This window comes from Triticum urartu, chromosome 1A (genome assembly GCF_056163025.1).
Source record: "Triticum urartu cultivar PI428250 chromosome 1A, HENAU_Tu73, whole genome shotgun sequence".
Classification (NCBI taxonomy): domain Eukaryota; kingdom Viridiplantae; phylum Streptophyta; class Magnoliopsida; order Poales; family Poaceae; genus Triticum; species Triticum urartu.
Genome location: NC_141873.1, coordinates 101,506,668 through 101,520,191, shown reverse-complemented (window position 1 = coordinate 101,520,191; position 13,524 = coordinate 101,506,668). Strand labels below are relative to the sequence as shown.

Genomic DNA, 13,524 nt, shown 5'->3' with positions numbered 1-13,524 from the left:
TCCGCGCAGGTCTTCGCCTAAGCATTACGACAATATGACAGGAGGAGTAAACTGTGGAGGGGGCACCACACATGGCTAAGAGAACAACTTATGTGCTATGGGGTGCCCCCTGCCCCCGTATATGAAGGAGGAGAGGAAGGAGGCCGCCATAGGGGGTGCGCCATGGGGGAGGGGGAATGACTAGGACTCCTAGTCCAAGTCGCCCCCTTCCTTCTTTCGGAGGGAGAAAGGGGGAAGGAGAGGGAGAGGGGAAGGAAAGGGGGTCGCGCCCCTCCCCTTGTCCAATTCGGAGAGCCCATGGGAGGCACCCCTTGTGGGCTCTCCTCTCTCCCCCCCTATGGCCCATGTTGGCCCATTACTTCCATGGAGGGTTCCGGTAACCTCCCAGTACTCCGAAAAATACCTGAAACACTCCAGAACCATTCCGGTGTCCGAATACCATTGTCCAATATATCAATCTTTACCTCTCGACCATGTCGAGACTCCTCGTCATGTCCGTGATCTCATCCAGGACTCCGAACAATCTTCGGTCACCAAAAACACACAACTCATAATACAAATCATCATCGAACGTTAAGCGTGCGGACCCTACAGGTTCGAGAACTATGTAGACATGACCGAGACACATCTCTGATCAATAACCAGCAACGGAACATGGATGCTCATATTGGTTCCTACATATTCTATGAAGATCTTTATCGGTCAAACCGCAATGACAACATACGTTATTCCCTTTTTCATCGGTATGTTACTTGCCCGAGATTCGATCGTCGGTATCTTCATACCTAGTACAATCTCGTTACCGGGAAGTCTCTTTACTCGTTCCGTAATGCATCATCCGGCAACTAACTCATTAGTCACATTGCTTGCAAGGCTTATTGTGATGTGCAATACCGAGAGGGCCCAGAGATACCTCTCCGTTACTCAGAGTGACAAATCCTAATCTCGACCTATGCCAACCCAACAAACACCTTCGGAGACACCTATAGAGCATCTTTATAATCACCCAGTTTTGTTGTGACGTTTGATAGCACACAAGGTGTTCCTCCGATATTCGGGAGTTGCATAATCTCATAGTCAAAGGAATATGTATAAGTCATGAAGAAAGCAATAGCAATAAAACTTAACGATCATTATGCTAAGCTAGCAGATGGGTCTTGTCCGTCACATCATTCTCCTAATTATGTGATGTCGTTTATCAAATGACAACACATGTCTATGGTCAGGAAACTTAACCATCTTTGATTAACGAGCTAGTCAAGTAGAGGCATACTAGGGATGCTTTGTTTTGTCTATGTATTCACAAAGGTATCAATTTTCCGGTTAATACAATTCTAGCATGAATAATAAACATTTATGATGATATAAGTAAATATAAATAAGAACTTTATTATTGCCTCTAGGGCATATTTCCTTCATGATTACCTTACCAGTTTTTTCTTCTTTCTCGTTGACGTGTTCCGGCATCCCCGTGACATAGCCACCTATGTCTGCCAGCGAATGGTGGATGTCGTCACACCAAGAGGGCCTTAAGAATATATCTCCATTGTCTAAGGAGAAAATCCCACTCTCGAGCTATCCTGACACTTGTCAAACTTTTCGGTGAACCTGAAAGTTGTCGTTATGATCACCTTGTTCCATTGAATCGCATATTCCAGGATCATAGCAGTTATAGCATGGAATATAAACTCTTAACTATGAACATGGAAATATAACAATGCAAATATTATTGCCTTTACACTGGTACAACGAGTTGCTATACAAATGGTTTTAACCCCTTTTCCGCGACGGCATTTTAAACTGTCGCCTAGTGTGTGTCGGCGATAGAAGGTCCTTCCCACACGACCCAAAAACTGTCGGGGATATGGAGTAGCAATGCATACTTTTTTTATAACAAAATGTATGCGCCAGCATGCATCCGAAACATGAGTCTTCAGACAACTGTTTGTGATATCGCGCATACCCCAAACGCTCCATCCTTGCTACTCGTTTGTGCTCGCATTACCATTGCAGTTGGACTTCTATGGTTTTACCTTATACTAGGCGCGGTCCAGGCATAGGCCAGGCACGGGATTTCCATGCACGTACCAAACTAGCTCTACATTTACGATGCCAAATATCAGCCACCATACCCCAAAACAGCATGCTAGAACTATGCTTGAACACCTGAACTATACACATGGAGATGTATCTCACTATGTTATCTCCTAAATCCTGTTTTTTAGCTCAACAATAATCTCTATGGATTTCAGAACCATCAACACATAACCATCAGTGAACATAGCCTTCTTGCAATTTTCCTCCACTACAAAGAAGTCAATGCACTTGTTCTTTAACTCCTAACAGTTGTAGGTTTCGGCAGAAGCTAAGATAGTTGCAACTATATCTACTGACACTTTCTCTCACAACTTTTGGGCGCAAATAATCTTTAGTCGGTCTAGTGCATACCGATCAGCCGTAGCAAACAGGTCTTGGAACATCTCAGTGGAAGAGTCCTCATGCTCGTCTTCCATGGGCAATTCATCCGTGTATATGAACCAGAGCATAACTTTGAATGTTTCAGGTGTGATGTCGTGCAGCGTGATGGATGACATTGTAGCCTTAGACATTGAATTGAAGAGCTCTGCTCTGAAGGCCGGTGAGTGGGCAGCAAGCACTGCTCGGTGAGCATGGAATGTCGCACTGTCGACGATGAATGACGAGTGCATATCTGGTGATGCGGGGTGTGGTATGATCCCATAATCCAACACCAAGCGCCTGTTGGATCTGGACAGGATGCAGATGATTGAGAGGGCTCAGACCTCATGGGAATTTTGCATATCACTCCATTCTCTTTGCCTCTCTTCTTCGATGCGACTTTTTCCCCACCGCCGCCATTAGTCATGCCCTGCCCAACACCGGATAGCATACAAGGAGAATGTGAGCTCGTCAACTGATTTGTACCAAAGTTGTTTGGTTTAATTATGTAAATTAGTGAACTAAAGAGTACACTTGTAAATATATATATATATATATATATATATATTAAGGTCATGTTAATTCCTAGACAGAGATGGTAGCATATGGTGCACTTTAAATTGTTGAAATGCTTCTGATCGAGAGATCTCTTGATGCTAGGAATGCCATTAGGTAGCAGGGGGGCAAAAACGACAAATTTGACCTGTCGACGAAAAGAATTCACAAACTGAATTGTTGATGAATTTTTTTACATAGCTGGCCTTTTTGTGTAGCGCCCAACAGCTAGGCATCAGACTACACTGTGCAGCGCCTAACTAACAGACACTACACGCCTGACCAGCGTCGCACACCAAATTGCCTAAAAATTGCTAAGTCAGTGTGCAACGCCTGAAAGCTAGGCGCTGCACTATATAGTGTAGCGCCTAGCGTCTAGGCGTTGCACTAGTGCATATGCGTTGGTGCCGCGCTATGCCTAGTCAAAGACGCATGTCGGGTTAGGTGTGCAGTGCGAGTTAAAACTTCAGGGATCTTTCATGGCCAATTTGAGGTATTTCAACAGCACACGGATACAAAAGATCCAACTAGAGAAAAAGTTGATTCTTGATAGGGACCTATCAGGAGTAGCCCATAGATAATAGCCAGAAACCCATGCATGCACTAGCTCGTAATAGTACTGCTTAATCTACTAGCCCATCACATATTCCCAGAATCAAAGCTACGAACCAACGCACCAGATAACGCAACCCCTACGCATATGCTTGATTGACAACTAGTGCAACGCCTAGGCGTTAGGCGCTACACTGTATAGTGTAGCGCCTAGCTCTCAGGCGTTACACACTGACTTAGCAATTTTCAGACAATTCGGTGTGCGACGCTGGTCAGGCATGTAGCGCCTGTTAGTTAGGCGCTATACTGTATAGTGTAGTGCCTAGCTCTCAGGCGTTACACACTGACTTAGCAATTTTCAAATAGTTCGGTGTGCGACGCTGGTCAGGCGTGTAGCGCCTGTTAGTTAGGCGCTGCACAGTGTAGTGTGACGCCTAGCTGTCGGGCGCTACACAAAAAGGTCAGCTATGTAAAAAAATCATCAACAGTTCAGTTTGTGAATTCTTTTCGTCGACATGTTAAATTTGTCGTTTTTGCCTGAAAATTGCTAAGTCAGTGTGCAATGCCTGAGAGCTAGGCGCTGCACTATATAGTGTAGCGCCTAGCATCTAGGCGTTGCACTAGTGCATATGCATTGGTGCCGCGCTATGCCTAGTCAAAGATGCATGTGGGGTCAGGTGTGCAATGCGAGTTAAAAATTCAGGGATCTTTCGTGGCCAATTCGAGGTATTTCAACAGCACACGGATACAAAAGATCCAATTAGAGAAAAAGTTGATTCTTGATAGGGACCTATCAGCAGTAGCCCATAGATAATAGCCAGAAACCCATGCATGCACTAGCTTGTAATAGTACTGCTTAATCTACTAGCCCATCACATATTACGAGAATCAAAGCTACGAACCAACGCACCAGATAATGCAACCCCTACGCATATGCTTGATTGGCAACTAGTGCAGCGCCTAGGCGCTAGGCGCTACATTGGTGTAGCGCCTAGCTCTCAGGCGTTACACACTGACTTAGCAATTTTCAGACAGTTCGGTATGCGATGCTGGTCAGGCGTGTAGCGCATATCAGTTAGGCGCTGCATAGTGTAGTGTGATGCCTTGCTGTCGGGCGCTACACAAAAGGGTCAGCTATGTGAAATTTTTTCATCAACAGTTTAGTTTGTGAATTCTTTTCATCTACAGGTTAAATTTGTTGTTTTTGCCACCAAGGGGGCATGTGTAAAATGATTAGTGAGTTGATCATCTCCCTTGCATGTAGATCTAAGGCACCAAACAGTTCTGGAGAAGGGTATCATGTGATGCCCCATATCACTACATATTTTCCCGTCCCTAACCCTAGCCGGCCACCGCCACGCGCCACGCCGCCCTCCAGCAACCGCCGGCCGGAAGATCCTCTTCGGCTCTCTCCTTGTCCATAACCACCATCAATTCTGTTACTAAAGAACACCAAAAGGTCAAAACCCTAGCCGCCTCCCTAGAACTCTCGCAGCACCATGTCGGCATCCACTAGCGGCGGCGGATCGCTCTCGCCCCAGGCGGCTGCAGCGCTCCAGGAGGGTATCGGGCTGGTGTTCGGGCGGTGGACGGCACTGCAGATGGCTGTGGAGAACGAGTGGGGCGGCCCCGACTCCCGCGCCAAGGCCGACCAGCTCGCCGCGTCCATCCTCTCCTGGTTCACCAACTCCAAGGGTATCCACTCCCCCCTCCCTTCAACATCCTCGTGTAATTATCTCCTACACGACGGAAGTCCGTGCAGGATCCGGAGCCTCGCGATGCTCCCTCTTGTCGGGGTTTCGGGGCTGAACTCGCTGATATATAGGAAGATGGCTCCTTCGATCTGTAGGCGCTGTTCAATTCGGATAGTTCTATAGAGGGTTTGCGTTGCTTGGTTCTGTGCCAGTTTGGGTTCAGCGTTAAACCAACTCCAAAGTCGGACAATATTAGACGAAACAATTCAATTAGGTACGATATATTGGAGCCATGTTGTCCAATAGGTAAAAAGTCTAGTGTGGAATTTTTTTCGTAATAGTCTGTATTTCAAAATTTGAGCTTCTGTATTTTGCTCATCATTTACTTATGTTGTTTTTAGTTTTCAAGCACATAGCTTGATCACACAGCATTCTATTTTTCTTTGCACTTCATCTTAGGTGAGAATCAGTTTATATTGAAAGAGAACTCCAATATATGTTGCATTCTCCTTTTATTTTAGAAAGTCGGGTAATTTCATCTGTACCATAGGCGCAAAATGTGATGTTGGCATGGCTTACGTGTTTCTGCTGTATGTTTGTGGGTTTGATTTTTTTGTTAGTTTCACTCTTTTATGCATGCTCTTTCTGCATCTAATATTCATTGGTTTTATTTAGGCCCATATTATTATGAGGACTTGGAGGATATGATGTTTGACAGAATATATAACTTTGCGGATGGTAGCATTAGGGAGGTAATTATTTTCCTTGTGCCATCTTTAGCGCAGCTATAGGTCCTGAACTATGTCGAAGTAATGAATATCTGATTAAGTACTTGTTGGTGTAACTGAAAGGGTTGACCTGCTCTGACCAACCTTTAGGGTTTTGGCTGCTTGGCCCAGTTCCCCTATTGTATTTAAGGGTCGCTATTGTGGCCCTTCTTCCACTATTTTAAATGATCAGCGGGTCGATGGGTCAACCCTCCCCATTTCCACCTTCCCCATTTTTATCTCTAGCTTATCCAGCAGAAAACCTGAAGCTTCTTAACCATAATCAAGTCGGAATGTACTGCTTCTGTCATTTATGTAAAGCTGTATTCGGTTTGCTTCTGAACAGTTCAATGTATGTGTATTAATTCAAAGTTTTTTTGGCAAACAGGTTGCTGAACAATTTTTTATAATGCATGAAGAATGCCTGGAAAACAACTTTTCATCGATTGAGAAATTAAGGAATACACGTCCTCAAGGAAATCTTGTTTCCCAAAGTAGACAGGTATTTCAAGTTTAGTTTTAGCATGCGTAATTTGCGTTGCTTATCTTCTCACATACGAGCTCAGTAGTGCTGCAACCTAGAATCGATGGTATTCTCTCAAGCTCCGTTTGGATGTAGACATTCGGAGGCTAGCCATTGCATGACTTGAGGGGGCGAGTGGAGATGCTCTAACCCAAGAGATTCGGGAACGGGCTGCGGAGGCAAAAGTTCAGTACCTCAATATTTAACCCGAATACACACGCTAACTAGCTAGGCCCACCCAAACACCTAGAATTCGGGATATTTGGGTCTGCACAATGCCAGTGTCTAATTCCAGGTCTTGATATCTACATCCAAACACAACCTCACAGTTCACTTCCAAGATCTGTTTGATAATTTGTTCAATTATTAATTCTTCATGATGTGGTCGTTTTTATATGCTTGATTGTTGCTTCATCGGGGTTAATTACAAAATTCTAGATTGATTGTGTTTTTGCTCTCAGCATGTGGATCTTAACCTCATTTTCTAATTAGAACTGGTCGATGTTATTTGGAGACATACTTATGTTGAGTAACCATGTGTATATAGTTCTCTCAAGTGGTCCTCAGTCATTACAACGTTGCATTGCATAACTTTAAATTGATTGATTTTATTTTTAAGTGTATCTTCGACTCAGAAAGCCCCTGTAGCTAACTTTCTTTCTTCTCATGAGCAGATGGTAACCGAGGAGGATGATGATAGCTCGGACGATGGTGATGAGCCATCAATGGGGGAAGATAAAGCAGCTAGATCAGATGATATGGCAGTAGATCAGCCAAAACCTTACAAGCCTACCCCTGGTGCTGATGGGTGGACTGTTGTGCCTCCTAGGCGTGGCCAAGGCAAGAATTAAGCGCAGAAGCAAACCTTGGCAAGATACCTCCTGGTTAGAGGCCGTTTTCATGATTTTTTTTAAATGATCGTGTACTTAAACCATATTCGGGAATATTAAAAAGAATGTTCATGAAATTTTAGAAAATGTTCATAAAAATTCAAACAAACCCGTAAATAACGAACAAAACGAATTGTCGCTTACATACAGTTCTTTTAGGGGATATTTAGAGATCGTTTTATGATTTTATTTAGTCCATCGTGCATCGGGTAAAAAAAGGTTTTTGTGTTCTATACATTATGTTTATTCTGGTATTGTAGTTTTGCTGGTCATGGAAAGGTCAAGGCAAGGCACATCATTCATCAATCTAGCTCAGGCAGGTCCAATGCAGTTTCCTCAGCCAAAAAATATTTCATTGTGGCGCCTTAGGAAACATTTTCAGTTTTTGAAATGACTTTTTAATAGTCCCTTATCTCATCATGATATGATTCAGATGCAGTTTATAAAATGACATTTTAAAAGTTCTTATCTCATCCTGGCATAATCTGCATAATTTGATTCTTTTTCTCCCTTTGCAATGCACTGACATATTTGCTAGTACCTACTAATAAGAGCATCTCCAACAGACGTGCAACGCGCGGCGCGCTAAAAAACAGAATACAGCGCCGGATGAACCAGCTTTTGCGCATAGCGGTGCGCTGGCTCCAGCGGCCGCCGCAAAATAAAGCGCGCCTGAGCTGCTAGCTCCAGCAGGCATGCTATATTTCTTCTTTGTTGTACTACGATTCAATACACATTTGGCTCCGATGGTACAAATGTGATAGATAGTTTGTCACATAACCTCCTCCTACGATACATAATAGTGCATAGATAGTTCATAGCCTTCTTCTACGATAGATAGATAAAACGAAAAACTACTACTACTCGTCATCCTCCAACTCGGACTCTGCCTCGGTGATGTCTTCCTCAGACGTTTGAATGTGGGCGTTAAGGAACCGCTCGTGTTGGAGTCCTAGGACGATGCATCTCCTAGCGCGATGTTGAATTTAGCGACCGTTTTTCGTGTTCGCATGTCCTCGCGATAGGCGGCTCACTCCTCCCTCCTCTCCACCCTCCTCTCGGCGAAGAAGTTGAAGGAAATATGCCCTAGAGGCAATAATAAAGTTATTATTTATATTTCCTTATATCATGATAAATGTTTATTATTCATGCTAGAATTGTATTAACCGGAAACTTGATACATGTGTGGATACATAGACAAAACACCATGTCCCTAGTAAGCCTCTACTAGACTAGCTCGTTAATCAAAGATGGTAAAGTTTCCTAACCATAGACATGTGTTGTCATTTGATAAATGGGATCACATCATTAGGAGAATGATGTGATGGACAAGACCCATCCATTAGCTTAGCATTTTGATCGTTCAGTTTTATTGCTATAGCTTTCTTCATGTCATATACATATTCCTTCGACTATGAGATTATGCAACTCCCGGATACCGGAGGAATACCTTGTGTGCTATAAAACGTTACAACGTAACTGGGTGATTATAAAGATGCTCTACAGGTATCTCGGAAGGTGTTTGTTGGGTTGACATAGATCGAGATTAGGATTTGTCACTCCGAGTATCGGAGACGTATCTCTGGGCCCTCTCGGTAATGCACATCATAATAATCCTTGCAAGCAAAGTGACTAATGAGTTAGTTGCGGGATGATGTATTACGAAATGAGTAAAGAGACTTGACGGTAACGAGATTGAACTAGGTATGAAGATACCGACGATCAAATCTCGGGCAAGTAACATACCGATGACAAAGGGAACAACATATGTTGTCATTACGGTTCGACCGATAATCATCTTCGTAGAACATGTAGGAGAAAATATGAGCATCCAGGTTCCGCTATTGGTTACTGACCGGAGAGGTGTCTCGGTCATGTCTACATAGTTCTCGAATCTGTAGGGTCCGCACGCTTAACGCTCCTTGACGATATAGTATTATATGAGTTATGTGATTTGGTGACCGAATGTTGTTTGGAGTCACGGATGAGATCACGGACATGACGAGGAGTCTCGAAATGGTCGAGAGGTAAAGATTGATATATAGGATGATGGTATTTGGACACCGGAAATGTTTCGAAGGGTACCAGATACTTATCGAGTCACCGGAAAGGAGTTTCGGGCACCCCCGGCAAAGATATGGGCCGTATGGGCCAAGTGAGGGAACACACCAGCCCTGGTGCGCCCCTACAGAGGCCAGCCCTATGAGGAGGATAAGGAAAGAGGGGAGGGCAAGGAAAGTGTGGATTAGGATGCCTACTTCCTTCCCTCTCGCCCCTGTTTCCTTCCCCCTCGGTTATATATGGCAGGGGGCGCGCGTGGCTTGGGAGGGACTCCAAGTAGGATTCTTCCTACTTGGGTGCCTCCTATGGCTGCTCCTCCCTCCCTCCCACCTATATATGTATATATATATATATGAGGAGGGGGCGTCTAGAACACACATCAACAGTTGTTAGCCATGTGCGGCGCCTCCCTCCACAGTTTACGCCTCCGGTCATATTCACGTAGTGCTTATGCGAAGCCCTGCGCGAATTGCTTCACCATCACCGTCATCACGCCGTCGTGCTGACAAAACTCTCCCTCGACACTTTGCTAGATCAAGAGTTCGAGGGACGTCATCGAGCTGAACGTGTGTAGAAATCGAAAGTGTCGTATGTTCGGTGCTTGATCGGTCGGAACAAGAAGAAGTTCGACTACATCAACCACGTTGTCAAACGCGTCCACTTTCGTTCTACGAGGGTACGTGGACACACTCTCCCCCTCTCATTGCTATGCATCACCTAGATAGATCTTGCGTGAGCGTAGGATTTTTTTTTTGAAATTCCATGCTATGATTCCCAACAGAACTGTTGCTCATTGATGACGTCTTGCGGGAAGTGTTTGGCGCCACAGCGCCATGGCTTCCTCGTCCATCTCGGACAGGCTGTGATGGTGCTCCCGCCTCCGGTTCTCACGATGATCCTCGTCGGTGATAAGCCGTGGGGGAGGTGCCAACTCCTGCGCCTGCTCCCGCGTCGCCACGTTCGGAAAGTTCATGTCCAAACGGGACCGCCGGAGGCCCCATGCCGCAGCGTCGTACGCGCGGGCGCCCTCCTGGGCGGTGTCGAAGGTTCCGAGGCCGAGGCACATGTCATCGGAACGAATCTCGGCAGAGTAGGTGTCGGACACACGCACGCGGACGCCACGGTAGCCCAAAGCTCCCCGACGGCGCAGCGGCATGGTGGCGCGGTGGTGGCGTCTCGGCGGCGAGGAGAGAAAGCGGTAGAGGGAGCGACGAAAGAGCGCTAGAGGATGCTGCAATTTATAGGCGCGTCGGATGCAGTGCACCAAATCTAGCGCGAGAGCTCCCGCTTTCTGCCGTGCGCGCAATTGTTTCCCGTGTCCGCTAGTTTCCCGTCTCTGCTAGAGCACGCGAAAATGTCCCACGCGCGCTAAAATGTGAGTTTACCATGCGCGTGCGTCTTTTGGCGCCGCTGTTGAAGATGCTCTAAAGGGGATAGGGTTTTCGTCATGTTCTTTTGCAGAAAACCCCTTGATGTTTCATGAATCAACCCATAACCCAAGAATTTAGTGAGAAAAGAAGTTTGTAGTGTTTTTTGGTCTCGCTCGATTTTTTAGAATCCTGGTCTTGCCCGACTTGACAGGTACTCCCTCCATTCCAAAATAGATGACTCAACTTTGTACCAAAGTTAATACAAAGTTAAGTCATCTATTTTGGAATGAAGGGAGTAGATTTTTATTCACTGGCGGCGGAACCAGCGCCGCGAGATCAGGGACCCAGCTAGCGGCAAGGAATCGACAATAACACCATCCTGGCCGCCGACAATGCGATGTATAGTTGAGAGGTACATGGCTGCACGCTTGCATATTTTTTATCTTAAAGGCACCATGAACGACGACTTCTCTTTTTGGCCGGCGAAAACTAGATCATCGACTTCTAAGAGCATTTCCAGTCGTTTGGTCCCCAACGCACCCGATGAATGCCTTTTGGCATATACGCCGGTGGTGTTTTTACCTGGAGGGCAATTGAATTTTTAGTTGCGCCCCCAGGTTTCAGCCCCGGAAGCCCAAAAATTTGAATTTGTCTTTCCCACTGCCAAAAAATGCCACATGTTCGGTGTTCATCATGCCACAGGTCGGCGATCAAACATATCCAAAAGTTCGACGATCAAAAGGAAGGAATCATGGACATGAAACATATCAAACGGTAGGCTACTCTGTCGTGGGAATGGCCTAGGGCAGCGTGGGCATGGGCGCAGCTTCAATGCTCGGGCTCGGCGTGGCTTTAGTGCTCGGGCAGGGCATCGGCGGCGACAGTGGCGTGGTAGAGGCGGCGGTTGCTGCCTGTCTGGGCATCTGGTTCAAGATGAGGTCACGCTCCGTCAGGGACCACGCCTTCACCTGCTCGTCCATCATCGGCATGTCTGCCGCCATCAAGAACGCCAGGTCGGTGTTCCTTTTATTCGCGGTGACGTTGGTCCTGAGAAGGTTGAGCTTGATGTCCTACTTCGTCATCAACGCCGACCACCTCGCATCGGATTTCTCCTCCCTCTTGGCGGTGTTGTTTTTGGCATCGGCGATGCACTGCTCGATCGATGATTGCAGCCATTCGGCAGCGGGTGCCGCATCCCTCGCCGCCTTGGCTCTTTTGTTGCCATCAGGGCGCCCTTCTACCGCCACCGGGGCAGGCGCGTCCGGCTTGTATGTCTCCTTAGCATTTGCGAGAGTGATCCGGCACTCCCTCCACTTCTCGCACGACTCGATCCTGGAGAACACGTGAAGGAACTTGAACTCTTGGTTGTTGTTGTCCTGGCGAAACATGTTGAACACACTACAGGAATCAGACACTTTGTCATCTACCATGGCGGACGGCAAAGACCTTTGCCGTCAGCCAGCATATGACAACAGGTCTGGCTGAACAAGCTACGGCAAAGGCCTCTTTGCCGTCTGCTGGCGGACGGCAAAGCTAAAATGGTCTTTGCGGCAAACAGCCTGGATGGCACACATGGAAGGTTAGGTCCGTTAGGGGGTTAATGGCGTGCTTTGCCGTCTGCTGGAGGATGGCAAAGACCTTTGCATCTTTGTCGTCTGCTAGCTAATGGCAAAGAGCCCATGTAGGCCAGCCCAGGTAGCTGACATGTGGCATGCTATGCCGTCAGCTGGCCGACGACAAAGAGGCAAAGGTCTTTGCCGTCCGCCAGCGGACAGCAAAGCAACCATATAGGCCAGGCCAGTGCCCGCAGGTTGCATAGGTAGCTGACACATGGTAGCTTTGCCGTCCGCTGGCTGATGGCAACGCTCTTTGTCATCCGCCAGCAGATCACAAAGAGCCTGTACAACCCATGTTTTTTCTTAAATTCATTCAATTTAATAGAATTTCAAAGATATATATATACACATTTGAAGATACTTTCAACAAGCATAACAACACATATACATATCAAATCATATATGTGCCATATGGATATGATCATCCAACACATATACATACCAATGAAAAGTCCATATGCAACATATCCAACAACAAGCATACAATGGTTTCATCCATACATACATAAGGTAGCAAGTTTCACATTGTTCATCCTACAAAATCAAAACAAAAAGGAAGCACAAGGAGAAGAGTAGACTCCATCAACGCAAGCTTCCTCATCGAAAGCAAATCTGCAAATTGGAAAAGATGAAAGTTAGAAGAAGAAGAAGAAATATTCTTCTCTTTCTTTTTCTCCTCTCCTCTTCTTTATCTTCTTCTTCTTCTTCTAACTAATGCCATTTTTATCTAACTTAGGTAATTATGCCATTAGGAGGAAAATAAGCTAAGTATACATTTGTTAAGCAAAACACTAGAGAAAACTTACCCTCCTCACAACAAATGCGATGAAGATCGCAACAAATGTAACAATGGATCCAACGGCATAATGATACCAAGCCTCATTATCAATGGCATATTTTCTAATCTTCTTAAGCTTCAAGCGCATTGCATCCATCTTCAAGCACATTGCATTCATCTTCATCTTGTGATCATCGACGACATCGGCAAAATACAACTCCAATGTCATCTTCTCTTCTTCAATTCTTTTAATTTTTTTCT

At 45.7% G+C, this 13,524-nt stretch overlaps 2 protein-coding genes and 1 pseudogene across 3 annotated transcripts; 1 reads left to right on the top strand and 2 right to left on the bottom strand.

Annotated features, from left to right (window-relative positions):
* Positions 1–2,207: 2,207 nt before the first annotated feature.
* LOC147990245 (BTB/POZ and MATH domain-containing protein 1 pseudogene) lies at positions 2,208–2,708 on the bottom strand (annotated as a pseudogene).
* Positions 2,709–5,063: 2,355 nt separating this feature from the next.
* Positions 5,064–7,399, top strand: LOC125512237 (pre-rRNA-processing protein TSR2-like). 2 transcript variants are annotated; one of them, XM_048677367.2, is made up of 4 exons: positions 5,064–5,259; positions 5,934–6,010; positions 6,414–6,527; positions 7,223–7,399. In XM_048677367.2, exons 1-4 carry the CDS (start codon positions 5,064–5,066, stop codon positions 7,397–7,399), a joined length of 564 nt encoding a protein of 187 aa, XP_048533324.2. The 2 variants fall into 2 exon arrangements, with proteins under 2 accessions (XP_048533324.2, XP_087381866.1); XM_087525740.1 differs by having other exon boundaries at positions 6,414–6,536; positions 7,235–7,399.
* A 2,890-nt stretch (positions 7,400–10,289) lies between these two features.
* LOC147990244 (ethylene-responsive transcription factor ERF071-like) lies at positions 10,290–10,655 on the bottom strand. The gene has a single exon (XM_087537660.1). It carries the CDS (start codon positions 10,653–10,655, stop codon positions 10,290–10,292), a length of 366 nt encoding a protein of 121 aa, XP_087393786.1.
* Between the last annotated feature and the right edge of the window lie 2,869 nt (positions 10,656–13,524).